The sequence below is a fragment of the Bubalus bubalis genome, chromosome 16, assembly GCF_019923935.1.
Source record: "Bubalus bubalis isolate 160015118507 breed Murrah chromosome 16, NDDB_SH_1, whole genome shotgun sequence".
Lineage (NCBI taxonomy): Eukaryota > Metazoa > Chordata > Mammalia > Artiodactyla > Bovidae > Bubalus > Bubalus bubalis.
This window is the reverse complement of record NC_059172.1, coordinates 31015346-31034992: the sequence shown is the minus strand read 5'-3', so window position 1 is coordinate 31034992 and position 19647 is coordinate 31015346. Positions and strand designations below refer to the sequence as shown.

Sequence of the window (19647 nt, the reverse complement as noted above, 5' to 3'; positions counted from 1 at the left end):
AGACACATCTCACTGCTCCCTATCCCACAGACCGGTGTGCTTTCCGGCCATCAGGCCCTCACTCAAGCTGTTGCTTCCTTACTGCAGACACTGCAGGTTCCAAAGAAAAGAAGCAGCCAGGGACAATTGGGAAATGAGGGCCAGGAGGCCACGGCAATGGAGTGGATGGTGGCAGGGAGTAGACTCTCAGGGACTCTGTGGGGAGTCTGTATCAGAGACCTCTTTGCCAGCCTATGGCCTTGGGATAGTTATAACAAACTGAGGTCAGCTCTAACTTCTGTGCAAAGAAAACTCTGTCCTAGGACATCTGAGGCATATACCCTCAATCACAGAACCTCAGATTCTATCTAAGAAGTGCTATCATTCAAAAAAGGCCTATCCCATGGAGGGAATGTTGTACAAAATTGTACAAAATCTTCATCAAAACACCATACTTCTGTGTGACTTCTGTAGTTTCATATTTTGACCCAGCTACTTCTTTTTCTCAGTCTGTATATATCATCTCTCAGAGAAATCCCTTAGCAGGCAGTCTCAGATTTCAGTCTACTTAAGAATCACCTCAGCCCTTATTTTAAGTGAAGTAGACTTTTGGGTTCCACTTGAGAGTTTCTGATTCAGGAGATCTGGAATAGAGCCCAGAAATTAGTTTTTTTTTTTTTTTTTAAAGAAAGCTTCCTGAAAGATTGTGATGCAAGTGGTTCTTGAGACCAGCCTTGAGGAAACAAGCCCTGCCTCAGTAAGCCTTCCTTCCCACATCCTGCCAAGGCCTTGCATCTAATCTATAGGACTATTTATTACAGTTATCAAAAGTAACTATTTGTCTACCTCATCTGCTAGGTTGTGAGTTCTTTGAAAATAGGGACTGTTTCTTGTCCTAATAAAATTTTGGAATCACAGCCTTAGAATCATACCATGTTAGAGTTCTAGAATCATTTAGTAATAGAACCTAAGTTGAAAGGACTCTCAGAGTTATCTAGTCAAATCTCTTACCCAAGAATTCCCGAAAAATATTCATTGGGAGGACTGATGCTGAAGCTGAAACTCTAATACTTTGGCCCCCTGATTGGAAAAGACCCTGACACTGGGAAAGATTGAAGGCAGGAGGAGGAGGAGGGGATGACAGAGGATGAGATGGTTGGATGGCATCACTGAATCAATGGACATGAGTTTGAGCAAGCTCTGGGAGTTGGTGATGGACAGGGAAGCCTGGCGTGCTGCAGTCGGTGGGGTTGTAAAGAGTCAGACATGACTGAGTGACTGAACTGAACTGAAGAATTCCCTACATTTCTTTGTATCCGTGTGTATGTGTTAAGTTGTGTTGTGTGTATATGTATGTATGTAATAGAGATTTTTATTGCTTGTTAATTATGTCATTTCATACAATTTTAAGTAAACAAACTTAGAAAATGGACTGGGAGTGTTAAATAGATGATGGCACTATTGATAAGAATGTTCAACTGTTTTACATAAGGTAGTAAAGAGGCGCCACTGCCACCAACACCACCCTGCTGAAATGTGTACATTTTGTGTAAAAAAAAATGAGTAAAAATAGTAGATTTGCATTTCACTAGCATTATTCTTTGTAATCTATGACCCATGATAAGCCTGAACAATTTCAGAATCATCAAAGCCAAACAAACCATTTTCTTCCACTAGCAAATGTATTAGTTTCAATTTCTTTAAAAAAAAAAAAAAACAAAAAACAAAAAACAGCAAACAAATCAAAATATCCCAATGGTCCTGAATTTTAATGTTTCTATCATACTAATTCAAGAAATGTGACTCAGTTTTCAAACATGAGGCTGAACTTCTTTATTGTAATTATACTTCATAATTCAAACGATTTAACTGACGCCAACATTAGCCCAGTAAAACTCATGGACACAGCTCAACTGCTCTTTTGCTAAGGGAACTTTTTAATAAGTTAACTATTCTTTAAAAACTCAGACCCGAGCTGCACAGCTGTGACTTGATGAACCAACCAGCAACTCTCCCAGATGGCACCACAGTAGAGTCCTACATGTTTTTTTAGCTGGGGAGCACATACAGAATCCCTGTGAATCACACATACATATTAAAAACTTCCTGGTAAAACTACACCAATAGTTTCTCCTATGAATGATTTTTTTTTAAGTAAGTATATACTACAGTTCAGCATTTGAGAGACTTCTGTATCCACTATTACAAAGGTACTAAGAAATACATTTGTTTTTTTCTTTTGCTTCTTTAAAACTTTTAATGTATTTATTTTGGCTGAACTGGGTCTTGTTGATGTGCACAGGCTTTCTCTAGTTGTGGCGTGAGGGCTTCTCATTGTGGTGGCTACATTGGAAGGACTGATGTTGAAGCTGAAACTCCAATATTTTAGCCACCTGATGCGAAGACTTGACTCATTTGAAAAGACCCTGATGCTGGGAAAGATTGAGGGCAGGAGGAGAAGGGGACGACAGAGGATGAGATGGTTGGATGGCATTACCGACTCAATGGACATGGGTTTGGGTGGACTCCGGGAGTTGGTGATGGACAGGGAGGCCTGGCGTGCTGTGGTTCATGAGGTAGCAAAGAGTCGGACACGACTGAGCAACTGAACTGAACTGAACTGTACTGAACTCTTGTTGCAGAGCATGGGCTCTAGGCACGTGGGCTTCAGTAGTTGTCTTGTGTGGGCCCTGTAGATATGTGAATGGGCTTTGTTGCTCTGAGGTATGTAGGAATCTTCCCAGACCAGGGATCAGACCCACTTCCCCTGCATTGGCAGGTGGATTCTTAACCACTGGACCACCAGAGACATCCCTGAGAAATACATTTGGATACTTAAAAAGAAGCAAGACTGGAAATGTGGTTTTGTGTTAAAAAATTTAGAAGACCTCAGTTACCAAACAACTAAAAATATACAACAGATAAATAGGAATTTCTTAAAACCATGGTCTCTAATAATACAAAAATTAGATATTAAGGCATCTTTTACTCCCATCTATCTGCAGCAAAGAGAAATATTTTAAATAGGAGCCAGCACTTCTATTCAAATACTTTATGATGCATTTGGCAGATTTGTTTTTATATTCTCCTGTTCAACATTCCATTGAAAGCTCTCAAAATTGAACACTGTGACCCAAACCAAGAGAAAAGTATCAATATAAACAGATACTCATTTATTATAAAGAAGCAGTTCGCCCTTGAAAAGAAAAAGGAACTACAAAGAATATTATGTATAAAGTGCAAATACTAGTATTTAAGTTTCTCTGAAGCAATTTATGCTTCAGTAATTAAGAGAAGGAAGTGATGAAGACTTTATTAAGATGAGGAACCTATGAATATGCATCACGCTGTGGGCTAATTGTTCACTCATTATTCTGTTCCACTGAGATGAGAGTTTGAAAACAGCTTTATATTTCTCTATAAAAAATTATATCCACTAGACTAAGATCGCATAAGTTAACACTGATTATTATCCCCTATATTTGTCATTTAAAAAGCTCAAATGGCTTCATAAAGTATATGAATCAGTAACATTTTTACCTTTTATTAAGGCAAGTTTGTGAAAATAATTTAATACAACCAGATATCCTCATGACTTTCAGCTTAAAATATTTTTAATGTAAGAAATAGACCAACAAAATCTGTTTAATAAAAAGCCACTTCAGTCCTAGAAAAGAATAATAAAAGATTTTGAACGCAGTTTATTTTTTAAAGGATACTCTTCCCATGTCTCAAGTTCCAAGTGCCAATCATCATCTGTAGAGCCAGTTTTGTTTGACTCAGTTCAGTTCAGTTCAGTCGCTCAGTCGTGTTCAACTCTTTGCGACCCCATGAACTGCAGCACGCTTGGCCTCCCAGTCCATCACAAGCTCCCAGAATTTACTCAAACTCATGTCCATTGAGTCAGTGATGCCATCCAACCATCTCATCCACTATCGTCCCCTTCTCCTCCCACCTTCAATCTTTCCCAGCATCAGGGTCTTTTCCAAAGAGTCAGTTCTTCCCCTCAGGTGGCCAAAGTATTGGAATTTCAGCTTCAACATCAGTCCTTCCAATGAATATTCAGGACTGATTTCCCTTAGGATAGACTGGTTGGATCTCCTTGCTGTCCAAGGGACTCTCAAGAGTCTTCTCCAGCACCACAGTTCAAAAACATCAATTTTTCAGGGCTCAGCTTTCTTTATAGTCCAACTCTCACATCCATACATGACTACTGGGAAAACCATAGCTTTTACTAGATGGACATTTGTTGACAAAGTAATGCCTCTGCTTTTTAATATGCTGTCTAGGTTGGTCATAACTTTTCTTCCTATATCAATCCAATTCCATCTTTGAGGAAGTTCTCCTTTATGGTTAACAGAAATTTATCTGTTAACTTATGTTTCTGGTCTTCTGTTTTCTATTCACTATTTTTTTTTTTTAATTGAGATATACTTGATTTACAATGTTGTGCTAATTTCAGCTGTATAGCAAAGTGGCTCAGTTATGCACATATGTACATTCTTTTTTATATCCTTTTCCATTATAGTTTATCCCAAGAGATTGGATTTAGTTCCCTCTGGGCTTTTGAAAGTTGTTTTCTTTATCTTTTTTTTCTCACTTGATGGGCTGTGTTAGGATTTTCAACCAAGATGATATTGCTTTTGGATGTGGTAGAATTACTGGGGATGGTGATTCTCCATAAACTGCTCTTTATTATCCTTGGTGTATTCTAGCAACATGGCGGTCCTGAGATTAACTTTCACTGCTTCCTGTAACTTGGCTGATACAAGTTCTGCTTTATACCTGATGATATGATGTTAAAAGATGCATTCATAGACATGATTGGAGGTGTTTGAGGATTTGTTTTGTCCCGGAAACTTCTATGAAAAAGGCTTTGGGATCACCATTTTCTACTATCCTATACTGAAATGAAACTGGACTTAATTCCTGGAAACTTTTCATCTCCTTCATATATAGCACATGGTGCCTCCAATTCTATTTCCTGGTCTTTCCTGGCACTCAGCATGCTGGTTGCAGGGTACCTCCCTTGGACTACATTCAAGACAACAAGAGAAAACGAGGGCAGTGGCTCCAAGGCTCTTAGCTGCAGGAGGCACACACCCTTCACAGGGCAGAGGAGAGTCACGCACATGCCCCCAGCCTTGGGGCGTGAGAAACTGGTGGCTGGGGGTTGGGCTAGACTTAATTTTTGGCAACAGATTGATCAGCTTCTCTTGCATACCTCTAGTGACTAGGAGTTCATTGCCTCCAAGGGATCTGAGGCTCTGATCGTTAGGATGTTCTCACATTTTAACAAACACTGCCTTCTAAGGACCCTTTGGTCCTTGTGCCCAATGCTTTGTTCCTTTTTTCAGTTCTTCAAAAACTTTAGGTCTATCTTCCACTTCCTTTGGAGTGAGGATGAGGCAGGAACCCTGTCAGGGAAGGCAGCTGGCCAAAGAGTCAATGGAAAGCAGGCTAGACTGCCTTATCTCCCCTCTGTGACTTTCAGTCTTACTATGAGGCTTAGATGACCTGATGTGTAACATGACAAGAGTATGATGCCCATGCTTAATAAGTGGCAGCTTCCATTATTATTAGATGAGAAAAGGAAGAATGAAACAGAACTCCTGGACAAGCCTGAGAAGGACCTTCAGGGAACTCTCTAATCCAGAGAGGTTGGGGACAAGGCCTGGACCTTGAAACAGGGAGGGTGAGGGAGTGGAGTGGGCCAACTGAAGACTCATCTCGAGATACACCTCCTTCAAGTCTTTGTTTAAATGCCACCTTCTTAGTGAGGCCTTCCCTGACCATCTATTTACAAATTCTAATCCCTCCCTTTTTCTGACCTCCCCAAAGCCCTTCCCTGCCTTGCTTTCCAATAACACCTAACATCATCTAATCTATCAACACTTAACTTTAAAAAATAGGGATTTTCCTGATGGTCCAGTGGTTAAGATTCCATTCTTTCACTGCAGGGGGCACAGGTTTGATCCTTGGTTGGGTAACAGATCCTGAATGTAGTCAAAAATAAAAAAATTTTAAACAAAAAATTTATATATATATATACATACATACACATATGTATATATACATACACCCAGACACATATATATTTATATATATGTTGTTGTTCAGTCACTAAGTCATGTCCAGTGCTTTGCGATCCCATGGATTGCAGCACACCAGGCTCCCCTGTCCTTCACCGTCTCCTGGAATCTGCTAAAACTCATGTCTATAGACTTGGTGATGTCATCCAACCATCTCCTCCTCTGTCATCCTCCTCTCCTTCTGTCCTCAATCTTTCCCAGAATCAGGGTCTTTTTCAGTGAGTCAGCTCTTTGTATCAGGTGGCCAAAATACTGGACCTTCAACTTTAGCATCGGTCCTTCCAATGAATATTCAGGGTTGATTTCCTTTAGGATTGACTGGTTTGATCTCCTGACAGTTCAGGAGACTCTCAAGAGTCTTCTCCAACACCACAATTTGAAAGCATCAATTCATTGGTGCTCAGCCTTCTTTATCATCCAGCTCTCACATCCATACATGACTACTGGAAAAACTACAGCTTTGACTATACAGACCTCTGTTGGCAAAGTGATGTCTCCTTTAATTTAACATGCTGTCTAGGTTTGTCATAGCTTTTCTTTCAAGGAGCAAGCGTCTTTTAATTTTATGACTACGGTCACTGTCTGCAGTAACTTTGGAGCCCCAGAAAATAAAGTCTATCACTGTTTCCACTTTTTCCCTATCTATTTGCCACGAAGTGATGGGATATATATGGCTACTGTTGTTCTTGCTGCATCCCTCAAGTGACGGTCACAGCTCCCGTCAGTCAGTCCTATCTCAGTACTCTTTTCTTCTCTGAATTTCTGTTACCACCTCCTTCCTGCTCCCCTTCAGGCCTTGGGTGGTAGTGATGTCCAAATGTTTCAAGATCCAGGGTACTTCACAACACTTTGTGGTTTCCCTACTCCCTACCCACCTATTTGAATAGGACCTCCTCAAATTACTGGCGTGAGAAGGCCATCTGCTTCCTGCCGGACCTGGCTGATGCAGACGGCCATTCTCCTACAGCCCCCTGCACTTCCCTTGAACACAGTACTTTTAATTGCCTACTTTATTTGTTGATTCCACACCTAGAATACAAGCTCCTTAAGGGCACTAAGCTAACATGGAGTCTGCACAGAGTAGACCTTACTGAGAACTTTTTGAATAAATGAATGAATAAAAGTAATGAAGAGAAAGATCACTCAGAATTATGTTATCAGGGAAAGCTTCCAGGAAGGAATAGAACCTGAGAGAAGCTGATGCTCTTTCAACATCTTGGCCAGAACTCTCTCCTCTGAACGCTAGACTCTTATATGTAACTACCTACGTAAAGTCTCTGTTTGGATAACATTTTGGGACTGGAACTTGTGACTTCTTCCCTGGCTTCCTTGAGTCGTCTATCTCTTGGTCAACAGAACCATCATCCATCCAGTCCCCTGTTTGTTTTCTTCATAGGACTCAACCCAGTTTTCTCTTTATCTATGTACTGATTTGACTTCCCTGGTGGCTTAGATAGTAAATAATCTGCCTGCAGTGCTGGAGACCTAGGTTCAATCCCTGGGTTGGGAAGATCCCCTGGAGAAGGAAATGGCAACCCACTCTAGTATTCTTGCCTGAGAATCCCATGGACAGAGGAGCCTGGGGGACTACAGTCCACGGGGTCGCAAACAGTCGAACACAACTGAGCGACTTCACTTTTTTCACTTTCGTGTACTGATTTGGGGTCTGCCTTTCCTGCTGGAATGTAAGCACTATAAGAACACAGATCAGGTATGTCTTTTTCACCATGGAATACCCAGGATATAAGTCAGCGTCTATCTAGGAGGTGGGGGACAGCGTTGGGAGGGAGGATGAGCATGGACGATATCAGTCGTCAACAGTCTCAGAAGCCTGGGTTACCAAGGAAAATACAGCATGAATCACAGAGGAAGTTTAACCGTCACATCAAGTTCTTTTATTCCATTACTCATCAGGAGCCTGTGTCTGTGCTTCCGCGATCTTGTCTCATTTTGGCCTGTCAGTTTAACCTGCAGAACACTTGTCTTCTCATTCTTTTCTTTTTTTCAATAAATATATATATATTTAGCTGCACCAGGTCTTGGATTCAGCAAGCGGGATCTTTAGTTGTAGTCTGTTGGATCTAGTTCCCTGACCAGGGATCAAACCTGGGCCCCCTGCTTTGGGACCGTGGAGTCTTAGCCCCTAGACCACCAGGGAAGTCCCTGTCTTCTCCTTCTGAGCTTAACCATTCTCCTGCCTCTGCAGGCAGCAAAAAGCAGTAAAAAGAGCTCTGGAGGAGGTGGAGCAAGGTGCGGTGTCAGGAGACTGAACATCTCAGTGGCCTCTTCTCTCCACTTCACCCTCACACAAGCTGGGTCCTGGCCGGCAAGGTAGAACAGTGGTGAAGAACACAGCTTCTGGGGTCTGGTGGAGCTGGGTTTGAATCCTAGCCCTGCCAATTATTAATATCAGCTGTAAGAGTTTAACCCCTCTGAGTCTTAGGGAACTATCTATAGAATGGGTATAAAAACAACTGCATCTTATAGTTGTGTGGATTACGGTAAGATATTCTATTTAAAGCACTTCACCTGGTACCTGGCACATAGCAAGTGTTTCATAAAGAGTAACTATTGGGAATTTCCTGGCAGTCCAGTGGTTAGGAATCCTTGGTCTCATTGCCAAGGGCATAGGTTCAATCCCTGGTCAAGGAACTAAGAATCTGCAAGTCATGCAACAAGGGCAAAAATGTTTTCAAAAATTAAAAGGGCACGTGTGCTCATGGTTGAATAAATATGGACTTTTGAATGGTTTAAACAATAAGGGCTATGTGAATGCAGAAGAATGTGGGTTCAGTCAGGACTAAAGTTTATAGAGGAGGTAGGTGTATCAATTAGGAATCTTAGCTATAACAGACAGAAAACCCAATGCAAATTGACTTAAGTAGGAAAGGGAATTTATCAGCTCGTAAGTGGTAAGAATTTGCCTACCAATGCAGGAGATGCAGGGGACATTGATTTAATCCCTCGGTCAGGAAGATCCACTGGTGGAGGAAATGGCAACCCACTCCAGCATTCTTGCCTGAAAATTCCCATACAGAGGAGACTGGCAGGCTGCAATCCATGGGACTGCAAAGAGTCAGACATGACTGAGCACGTGGCACAAAATTTTAATATCCTGACATATGTAGCTTCAGGCATAGCTGGATCCAGAAGCTCAGATGATATTTTCAGGAATCCGTCTTTTTGCATCTTTGGGCTCTGCTCTTCTCACTGATGCTCCATGTTCAGGCAGGATCCCATTTTGTGGTAACAAGATGGTCTGCCTGCTGTTCCATGTATACACTATATTCTGTGAATAAAGCCAGTAGAAAGTGATTCTTTCCCCTACAGTAGGAGTGCTGTTTATTGTACAGTCTTTGGAATCCAGACTTTAAGTTCAAATCATGGACCTGCCTCCAGCTAACTGTATGAACTTGGGCGAATCTTCATCTGAGCCAATTTCTTCTTCTCAGAACACAGTCAGCAAGCAATACAACCTTGTGGGTTTGTTATTTGCTTTGATGATTAAGTAATGACTGTAAAGTTATGCTTAGCATAGCCCTGTGCCCATGTGGGTTGAGCTAGAGGGGTGAAATTGAGCTGAATAACAGGAACTCCTTGCTGGCACCGAACATCTCACAGGGCATAGCATGCTCCCAGTCCAGCCTCTGACTGCAAATCAGGGCTGTGTTTAAGTCAGCATTCTGGCAGGAGTCAGATGGCACTCTGCAACTAGATACTCTGAAGACAGCATGAAGGCGGATTTAGGAACTTGACAGGGAATGGAAGGAGGTCTGGTAGCAACAGTGAGGAGGGAAAGCATTGCTAGGTTTGGAGGGCCAGGGTAGGGTGGGTTTACTGGAACCCAAGGAGGGTAGCCAGGTTGGGACTGTGACGTCATGTAGGAACCCCCCTCCTTTCCCTCCAGTCTGTCTCTTTCCACCCTATGGTGCCTCTTTATGCACCAACCCAGATGGAAACTCAAGAGCAAGGAGGTGAAGCCCTTGATAGGTGAAGAAGTGTGTGAGCATTTGGGGGGCAAGTGGGAGGAGCAAGCAGAGGCGGTGGCAACAGTCAGATGGGTGGGATCCTCCCGTTCCTTTTCAGTCTCCTCAGGCAATGGGTGAAAGAGAAGGTGAAGAAAGTGAAGAAAGGGGTGAAGAAAGCCTGACCGGCTCCCTCCTCCGTCCATGGGATTTCCCAGGCAAGATACTGGAGTGGGTTGCTATTTCCTACTCCAGGGATGAATCTATGCTAATGTCTATCCCCAGACTCTTTAGTTACCAGATCTAAGATACTGTTTTTCATTGAGTTAGAGCTAGATTGTTCTCTTACTTAAAACCTAGGAGTCACTAGAGCCTTTTCTTCCCCTGTTCCCTGTTAAGATTACTCTCTTCTGTGTTCCACAGTACACATGCAAACTTCTCTCATGGTCCTTATAACTGGTTGCTGTGAACATTCTTTACTGGTGTGTCTCCTCCACAAAGCTGTGAGCTCCTTGCAGACAGGAGCCAAGTCTGATGTGTCTCCAAGTCCCCAGTCCCCAGTGACACTGCTTGAAGACAGGAACCAAGTCTGATATATCTCCGTGTCCCCAGTAACACACCACGCACTGACCAGACCACACCAGGCGTGTTATCTTCAAGCAACACAGGTTAAGGGCATGTTAGCCAAGTGGAGCCTGTTGAGATGAGGGCAGTGGGGTAGAGTCTGGAGGCCACATTTTATGAAGAGCAGAAAAATCAGGAAAGTGTAATGAGAAGATAAGACTGCTCTTAGGATAGAACTCATGTGCTGACTCAACAGGCATTACTGGGCATCTGCATGTGAGGCCTTGGGCTGGTCCTGAGGGGGCCATGGGTGATACAGCCATAGTGCCTGCCTGGGGAGCTCACAGTCTGGACAGGCTCAGAGTTGGAACCAAGGATGGGGGTGCAGGGTGCGGCCAGGGAAGGGCTCTCAGAAGAGGACTTGCAGGAGGGCAGAATTACAACGCTTCAGGGCAGGTTTCAGTTTGGGATGAGGAAACTTTCTAACAATCGGAACTATAAAGAAAGCTCTACATCTGGGGCTGTGTGAGTGGGGCTGGGATGACCACTTTATAGAATGGACACTGACGTCTGTCAACAGAAGGACTGAAGGGAGTCTACAGGGAATTCCTCATAATTACAAGTCACTGAACCACTGTTTCCTTTCGCATGCTAGGATACAAAGACAAAACAAAACAAAGAGTCTCTGGCTTAAAAAAGCTCACAGTTTAGGTAAATTGAAAAAATGTAACACTGTAAATGTAGCCTTATGCTAGTGTCTCTTGAACCTGAATGATGTATGAACCCCCTTTTTTAAAGGAAGTACTCAGTGCTAATAATCTAAATATGATTCAAATTTAAACTCAGTTTAAACGTCAAGGCAGCTGTAAAAGCTACTCTTTTATACAGTGTTTAAGTACACATTTTAATGAAAATGGACAAAACAATAAGCTAATAAAATGCTAATATTGATAACACTAATGCTACAGGTCATATTCAGTTCTTTTGGAACTGCCAGTCCTATAGACATATTCCTACTGGTAAATGAAGATGGAATGATAGAATCAGGGGTTGGGAAGATCTGGAGCAGGGAAAGGCTACCCACTTCAGTATTCTGGCCTGGAGAATTCCATGGACTGTATAGTCCATGGGGTCTCAAAATGTCAGACATAACTGAGTGACTTTCACTTTCACTAAAATAATAGATCTAGGGTCTAGCTATCACAAGAAAGAGAGAAAAAAAAAAAAAAAAAACAACCCAAAACAGATCCTGTGTGCCACTTGATGTAAAAACACACCATCACCTATGAAGCAGGCTTGCTAAAAAAAGAAAAAAAATCATATCTGAATCAGACCAAATATCAGGATCTACTTTTGAATCTTCGGGAAATACAGGAGGAAAAGATTTTCAAAAGAGGGAGGAGGAAACTATAGGTGAAAAGAGACTTAAGAGACATTTATGAGCCTTATGAACCAAATTCAGTGTGTAGACTTTGTTTCAATTCTGGTTTGAACAAATCACCTATTAGGAAGAGGGAGGGGTGAAGAGAGAGAGATCTGAGTATTAACTGAATATTTGTTGATACTGAAGATGTATTTTTTACATGTGTTAATATATTGTGGTTATTTTTTGAGTCCTTATCTTTTGAGAATACATACTGAAATATTTTATATTTTATATGGTATCTGTGATTTGCTTCACAATAATCCAGGGAGGAGGCAGGAAATGGGCCCAGGTTTAGATAAGCTAAGACTGGTCATGAGTTGATTGTTTTACCCAAATGATGGGTACATGGGATTCACTGCTGTACATTAGAAAGATTTTATGATAAAAAACTTTAATGATGAAAAACTCTAAGATGCTAAAACAGTTAAAATTCAAATACAACAGGCATTGTACATTGCTGATGGGAATATAAATTAGCAAGTTTTATGGAAGGCAATATGACAACATCTAATAAAAATGCACATATCCTTCAACTCAGAAAATCACTTCTAGAAATGCAAACTCTGTGCTCACCACATGCGTTACAAAATGCAGATATACAAACACACACACACACACACTTATTTTTATCTGGCTGCACCAGGTCTTAGTTGTGGCACATGGCGTCTCTGATCTTCACTGTGGCATGCGAGATCTTTTCTGTGGCACGTGGGAGCCCTAACTAGGGATCAAACCCAGGTCCCCTGCATTGGGAGCTCGGAGTCTCAGCCACTGGACCACCAAGGAAGTCCTAAATTCTCACTGTAGCTTTAGTTGTAAAAGAAAGAATTAGTGATAATCTAAACATCGCTAATGGGGGATTAGATAAATAAGTCGTGATAAATCCACTGAACAGAATACTCCATAGTCATTTTTGAAATGAGGATGTTCTTTATATACTGACCTGATGCAATCTCCAAAGTACAGGGATGTGTGTATAGTATACTACCACATGAAAATGCATGTATGCCTAGATATGTATAAAATACATGTGAAGAGTATAAATGAGACATTTACCTTCATTTAAGCCCCTAGGAAAGGGCCTGGGTTTACAGAGAAAAGGGATAGGAGTAAGACTTACAATTTAGTAATAGCGTTTTGTATCTTTTATTTATCTGGCTGCCCATGCAGTATGTGGGAATCTCAGTTCCCTGACTAGGGATCAAATCCGTGCCCCCTGCATTGAGAGTTTGGAGCCTTAACCACTGAACCACCAGGAAAGCCTGCTTGTTCCTTTTAAACTTTATTCCATGTGCATGTATTACCGATGTATTTTTTAGAAGATTTGTTTTAAAAGAAATAAAAATAAGATTAAGACATTAAAAAATATAAAGATTATCTGGCAATGTGGGAAAATGTTTATAATATTATTTTTGATTTAAAAGAGTATACAAAATTTTTTCCATGTAATACTTTATAATAATAGAATTATAAGACAGAATAATGGGCTAGAATAATAAAAGATGTCGGCTCATGATCAAGTACTGGAAACACACACAAATGGAAAGGATGCTTTTTAGGTGGGAGTGAAATTTTTCTTGTTTTTTAAAACTGTATAGTTAGTATAATATGGTGTGATAATATGTTAATTACAATTTAGTGAAAAAAATCACATTTTGATTGCAAATATCTGATTTCCATAAAGGTTTTAGAAAGAGGCTCTTTTCATGCAGCCAGGTGCACTGGTCACCTGCCAGAGCAGGTCCCGTTTGGCTTCCTGCCAGCCTCGCTGATGAACAAGATGCTGGAAAAGTCACTGCAGTTGGTCACGTCCTCGCACTTAGCACTCATTTACCAGACTCTGGAAAGTTTGTTTATTTATGAGGAAAAGACTCTGCATAAACAAGAAGAGACTTTTTGGAGGTGGGAAAGCCAGGGTGTTAACTACCCTCCTTCGTATGCCTCGCTTCCTTCCTTGAGGAAGGGCCCCGGTGGGAAACCGGAGGTGGGCTCTGACCAGGAAGGAAGGAGAGTCGGGAACCCGCAGCAGTGGGCTGACCCCGTTCCACAGGCCCAGCGACCTCCTTGGCTCTCCCTGCTCACCCTTCAGAGACAGCTGTGCAAGAGCGGAAAGACCCAGCTTAGGAGCCAGGGACTGACTCTGCCCCTAAGTGCATGACCTCATAGAAGTCACTCAGCCTCCCAAGCCAGTTTTTTCATCCGTAAAATAAACCTCCCTATTTTGCTATGCAGCCAGAAGAGTCAATGAGATCGGCGTATTGCCTCATTCTGGGTCCCGTGCTACGTCTCTGCCTAGACTGCTTCTCGGTCTCCTTGGCCTGCACCTCACACTTATCAGCCCTCTGCCCTCCCCTGCCCTCTTTGGGCTTCCAGACATAAACTGTCACTCATGACAGCTGTCCTGTGGATCCACAGACCCAACTGGGCCTCTCCACATGCATCTTCCACAAGTATCTCAACCTTGATTCATCAAAAACTAAACTCATTATCATCCTCTCCAAACTTTGTCATCATCCAGTGTTCTCTGTTCCAGCAATACCTCTAGCATCCAGAAACCTGGGGATTTTCCTTAACTTTACTCCAACATACATGGGTAACAGCAGCAGAAGCCATCTTCTACCACATGGTCTAGGAAACAGAGAAAGCTGAACTGGAGTAAGACAGAATGAAGCAAACACACCAGGAAGCACAGCGGAGAACAGAAGAGATCATGTGGGTTCCTAAGGACTACAAGTTCTGGTTTTGTTCAGGAGCCAGCTGCAGCTCCACTCTTGGATTTTTAAAATTTACCATCTTAACTATTTATTCATTTATTTATGATCGCTCTGGGTCTTCACTACTGTGTGAGGGCTTTCTCTAGTTGCAGCGAGCAGGATTCTCATGGTGGTGGCTTCTCTTGTTGTGGAGTATGGGCTCTAAAGCGTGAGGGCTTCACTAGTTGTGGCACAAATGAACACTTGGTGGCTTATCTCCAGTACACGTCAATCAACAGCAGGGAGTTCTGTTCCCTGCAGTCCGCAGGAAGCGGCTGCCATCTTGAATGCTGGTTACTGTTTTACACAGCCAGGACTGGAACTGAGGTTGCCTGACTTCTTATTCAAGGCTCCTTCTACCCTAACTGCCTGTGGTAGCCAGTCTCCAAGATGGCCCTTAAAGATCTACACCTCTTATCACCCTTGTGTAGTCTCTGCCATACTGAATAAATAGGGCTCACATATTAGGAGACTGCAGAAATGACTGTGTGACTTCCAATGCTGGGTCATAAAAGACACTGTGGCTTCTACCTTGTCTCTTTCTGGCATCGCTCTGGGGAAAGCCAGTTGCCAGGCAATGAGAATATTCAAGCAGCCCTATAAAGTGAAACCATCCCCGTGAAAAAAAAATGCAAACGGCAAAGTGGTTGTCTGAGGAGGGCTTAGAAATAGAGAAAAGAAGGGAAAGGCAAAGGAGAAAAGGAAAGATATACCCATCTAAATGCAGAGTTTCAAAGATTATCAAGGAGAGATAAGAAAGCCTTCCTCAGTGACCAATGCAAAGAAATATAGGAAAACAATAGAATGGGAAAGACTAGAGATCTCTTCAATAAAATTAGATACCAAGGGAACATTTCATGCAAAGATGGGCACAATAAAGGACAGAAATGCTATGGACCTAACAGAAGCAGAAGATATTAAGAAGAGGTGGCAAAAATACACAGAAAAACTATACAAAAGAGATCTTAATGACCCAGTTAACGACGATGGTTAACTCACCTACAGCCAGACATCTTGGAGTACAAAGTCAAGTGGGCCTTAGGAAGCATCACTATGAACAAAGATAGTGGAGGTGATGGAATTCCAGCTGAGCTGTTTCAAATCCTAAAAGATGATGCTGTTAAAGTGCTTCACTCAATATGCCAGCAAATTTGGAAAACTCAGCAGTGGCCATAGGACTGGAAAAGGTCAGTTTTCATTCCAATCCCAAAGAAAGCCAATGCCAAAGAATGTTCAAACTACCGCACAATTGCATTCATCTCACACACTAGTAAAGTAATGCTCAAAATTCTCCAAGCCAGGCTTCAACAGAATGTGAACTGTGAACTTTCAGATGTTCAAGCTGGATTTAGAAAAGGCAGAGGAACCAGATTTCAAATTGCCAACATCCGTTGGATCACAGAAAAAGCAAGAGAATTCCAGAAAAACATCTACATCTGCTTCATTGACTATGCTAAAGCCTTTGACTGTGTGGATCACCATAAACTGTGGAAAATTCTTAAAGAGACGGGAATACCAGACCACCTTACCTGCCTCCTAAGAAACCTGTATGTAGGTCAAGAAGCAACAGTTAGAACCACACATGGAACAACAAACTGGTTCCAAATTCGGAAAGGAGTACATCAAAGCTGTACATAGTCACTTTGCTTATTTAACTTCTATGCAGAGGACATTATGCGAAATGTCAGGCTGGATGAAGCACAAAATGGAATCGAGATAGCCAGGAGAAATATAAAAAACCTCAGATACACATATGACACCCCCCCCTTATGGCAGAAAGTGAAGAGGAACTAAAGAGTCTTAAAGCTCAACATTCAAAAAATGAAGATAATGGCATCCGGTTTCATTACTTCATGGCAAACAGATGGGGAAACAAAGGAAACAGTGACAGACTTTATTTTGGGGGGCTCCAAAATCACTGCAGATGGACTGCAGCCATGAAATTAAAAGATGCTTGCTCCCTGGAAGAAAAGCTATGACCAACCTAGACAGCTTATTAAAAAGCAGAGACATTGCCAACAAAGGTCCGTCTGGTCACAGCTACGGTTTTCCCAATAGCATGTATGGATGTGAGAGCTGGACCATGAAGAAAGCTGAGTGCCAAAGAATTGATGTTTTTGAACTATGGTATTGGAAGAGAATCTTGAGAGTCCCTTGGACTGCAAAGAGATGAAACCAATCAATCCTAAAAGAAATCAATCCTAAATATTTATTGGAAGGACTGATTGAAACTAAAGCTCCAATACTTTGGCCATCTGATGCAAAGAGCTGACTCCTTGGAAAAGATCCTGATGCTGGGAAAGACTGAAGGCAGGAGAAGGGGACAATAGAGGACAAGATGGTTGGATGACATCATTGACTCAATAGACGTGAGTTTGAGCAAGCTCTGGGAGTTGGTGATGGACAGGGAAGCCTGGTGTGCTGCAGTCCATGGGGGGGTCGCAAAGAGTCAGATACTACTGAGCGACTGAACAACATAGAGTGAAGAGGAATTAAGGCCTCCTGTTAATAACCAGTACCAACCAAGCATGTGAGTCAGTCATCTTGGAAGCTGATTCCACAGCCTTAGTCAAGCCTTTAGATGAGCGCTGCCCCGGCTAACATCTTTTTTTTTGTTTGTTTTAATCTTTTGGCTGTGCCATGCAGCATGTGGGATCTTAGGTCCCCAGCCAGGGGTTGAACCTGTGGCCCCTGCATTGGCAGCACGGAGTCTTAACCACTGGAGAACCAGAGAAGTCCCCCGACAGCTGACATCTTGATTGCATCTCAGAAGAGACCTTAACCCAGAACCACTCAGCTAAGCTTCTCCCAAATTTCCAAACCACTGTATATGAGATAATAAATGTTTATTCTTTTAAGTCATTAAGTTTTGGGATGACTTGTTATAGATAATTAACATACAACCTTTATAGAGATCTCATATTTTTTAAAAAAAACCTTCTATTTTTGGCATCTGTACAGGGTTAGAAATTATTATTCTCTTTCCCCTAGCCTTTGGCCTAACTCAGGTTACCTAACTAAAAAAGCCATCAGGCTTGAGGAATCCAACCCAGGAAGACAGAATCCCATATTACTATTTAAAGAAGCCTTTCCTTTTCCCTGTTATTGCAGAAAGCTCCCAGGTCTCCTAAGAATGAAAAAAAAATCCACATCACCTTCACCTGGATGATCCTGAAAAATGATTCTTACAACAATCAAAGGAACTGGAGCCCAGACTTCCCAATTTAATACAGTACCGAGGAAATATTTGAGAAATGACACCCTATGATACCTGAATTTTTCTTAGCTGAGAAATGGGTGTCGACAGAAGTACTAATGCCTTATATTTATGCTTTTCACAATGTTTTCATATCTATATCTGAGGTAGGTTGGGAAGATATAAATAAACCGTATACATATGGAACCAAGGGCTCAGAGCTCATGATCTGCCCACAGTCTCATGATGTGTGAATGACAGGACCAGTTCTAGAATCTGGGTTTCAGTGATTCCAAGTCTGGTGCGGTGCTTTCCAAGGCAAGACCTCCAGGGTGAGATAATATAAACGCCCTTCAGCTGGGGCTGTCCTCTGAGGTCAACGTGCACTTGTAGGTCTCTTTAAAGGCATCAAGGAAACGTGGTATTACTTCATCCACAGTGACATGCCTCTGGAGCTCCTCACTCAGGGAAGTGACGCCTGTCCCAACCAGCCCACAGGGCACAATGTGCTCAAACCACGTGAGGTCCGTAGAACAGTTCAGCGCCAGGCCGTGGGACGTAACGTGCCTTCCACAGCGGACACCTGCAAGGCAAACCAACGGCTCTTAGAATAGACAGCCTCCCTCCCCAGGCTTCATGATGGCCCTCAGTGAGATGAAGAAACTGGACTAGACCACTGATTTTCCAATTCTGTTTCTAGAGCACCCAAGAGGTTGTACACAGATCAGGGGAGCGGGACAAAATGAGAGGAGACGCCTGTGGCTCCACAGTGGCTGCACTTACTATGAACATTACAGAAATGTCCTTACAAAGTTTCCGCTGTTAAAAAAAAAAGTATGAAAAAAATTTTCACCCTTATAGTCCAGATACTGTGAAGTAACCTGGCAACTCACTTCTCATTGTCTCTCCATTTCTAAAAATGAGTGTGTTGAACCACGTGACCTCCGAAATGACCTGGTTCTGAAGATATCAGTGAGGAGAGCCTTAGAAACTCTTAAAGGCAGTGGGCAGATGATTCAAAGCCCGCGCCAGTGACACCCGCCCGCTCGGCCCTCACCACCATTGGTCCGGCCCCTCCAGGCCCCGCCCCGAAGCGCTCACCGATCGCGCAGATCTTGCGCTCGCCCAGCCAAACTCCGGTGTAGGGTGGGGGCCGCGCGCGGGCGCCGGGTAGGCCCAGGAGCTCGCACAGGCGCACGGCGCACGCCTCCAGCGCGGCCACGTGGGCGCGCAGGCGCAGGCCGAGGGGTCGTAAGTCGAGTACCGGGTGGCACAGCAGCTGGCCCGGGCCGTGGAAGGTGGCTAGGCCGCCCCGGCCAAGGGGGCGCACCTCGGCACCCAAGGCCCGCAGTCGTGCCGTCTCCTCGGACGTCAGGCCGCCGCGCAACCCGGTAGTATACACGGGCCCCGCGGGCTCGCAAAGCAGGAGCGCACCCGCCTCGGGCCCTGGCTCGGCCTGCAGCCGCAGCAGCCAGCGCTGCTGCAACGCCAGCAGCTCGGCGTAGGGAACCTGACTCAGCCACACCAGGCGTACCGCCGGTTGCAGCATTTCGCCCGCCGCAGCCTCTGCGGGGCTCCGCCTCCTTTCTGGGCCTAGGGGCGGGCCGGGAGGGGCGGGGACTCGGAGCCTCCGCCCCTAGATGCCTGTTACTGGCTGTTGAGAGAGTGTTTT

The 19647-nt window shown here is 43.2% G+C and overlaps 1 protein-coding gene across 1 annotated transcript; it reads right to left on the bottom strand.

Annotated features, from left to right (window-relative positions):
* Window positions 1–17259: 17259 nt before the first annotated feature.
* Window positions 17260–19524, bottom strand: LIPT2 (lipoyl(octanoyl) transferase 2). The gene is made up of 2 exons (XM_006073300.4): window positions 19077–19524; window positions 17260–18558 (listed from the first exon to the last, which is right to left on the bottom strand). The coding sequence occupies exons 1-2, from the start codon at window positions 19522–19524 to the stop codon at window positions 18329–18331; spliced, it is 678 nt and encodes a 225-aa protein (XP_006073362.1). The 3' UTR covers window positions 17260–18328.
* Window positions 19525–19647: the final 123 nt, after the last annotated feature.

Bases quoted from the DNA above. Each gene is read 5' to 3' on its own strand.
- LIPT2 (XM_006073300.4), bottom strand. From the start codon at position 19,524: ATGCTGCAACCGGCGGTACGCCTGGTGTGGCTGAGTCAGGTTCCCTAC. The intron at 18,559-19,076 runs GTGAGCGCTTCG...TTTGCCTTGCAG, and splicing joins GCGCAAGATCTGCGCGATCG to GTGTCCGCTGTGGAAGGCAC.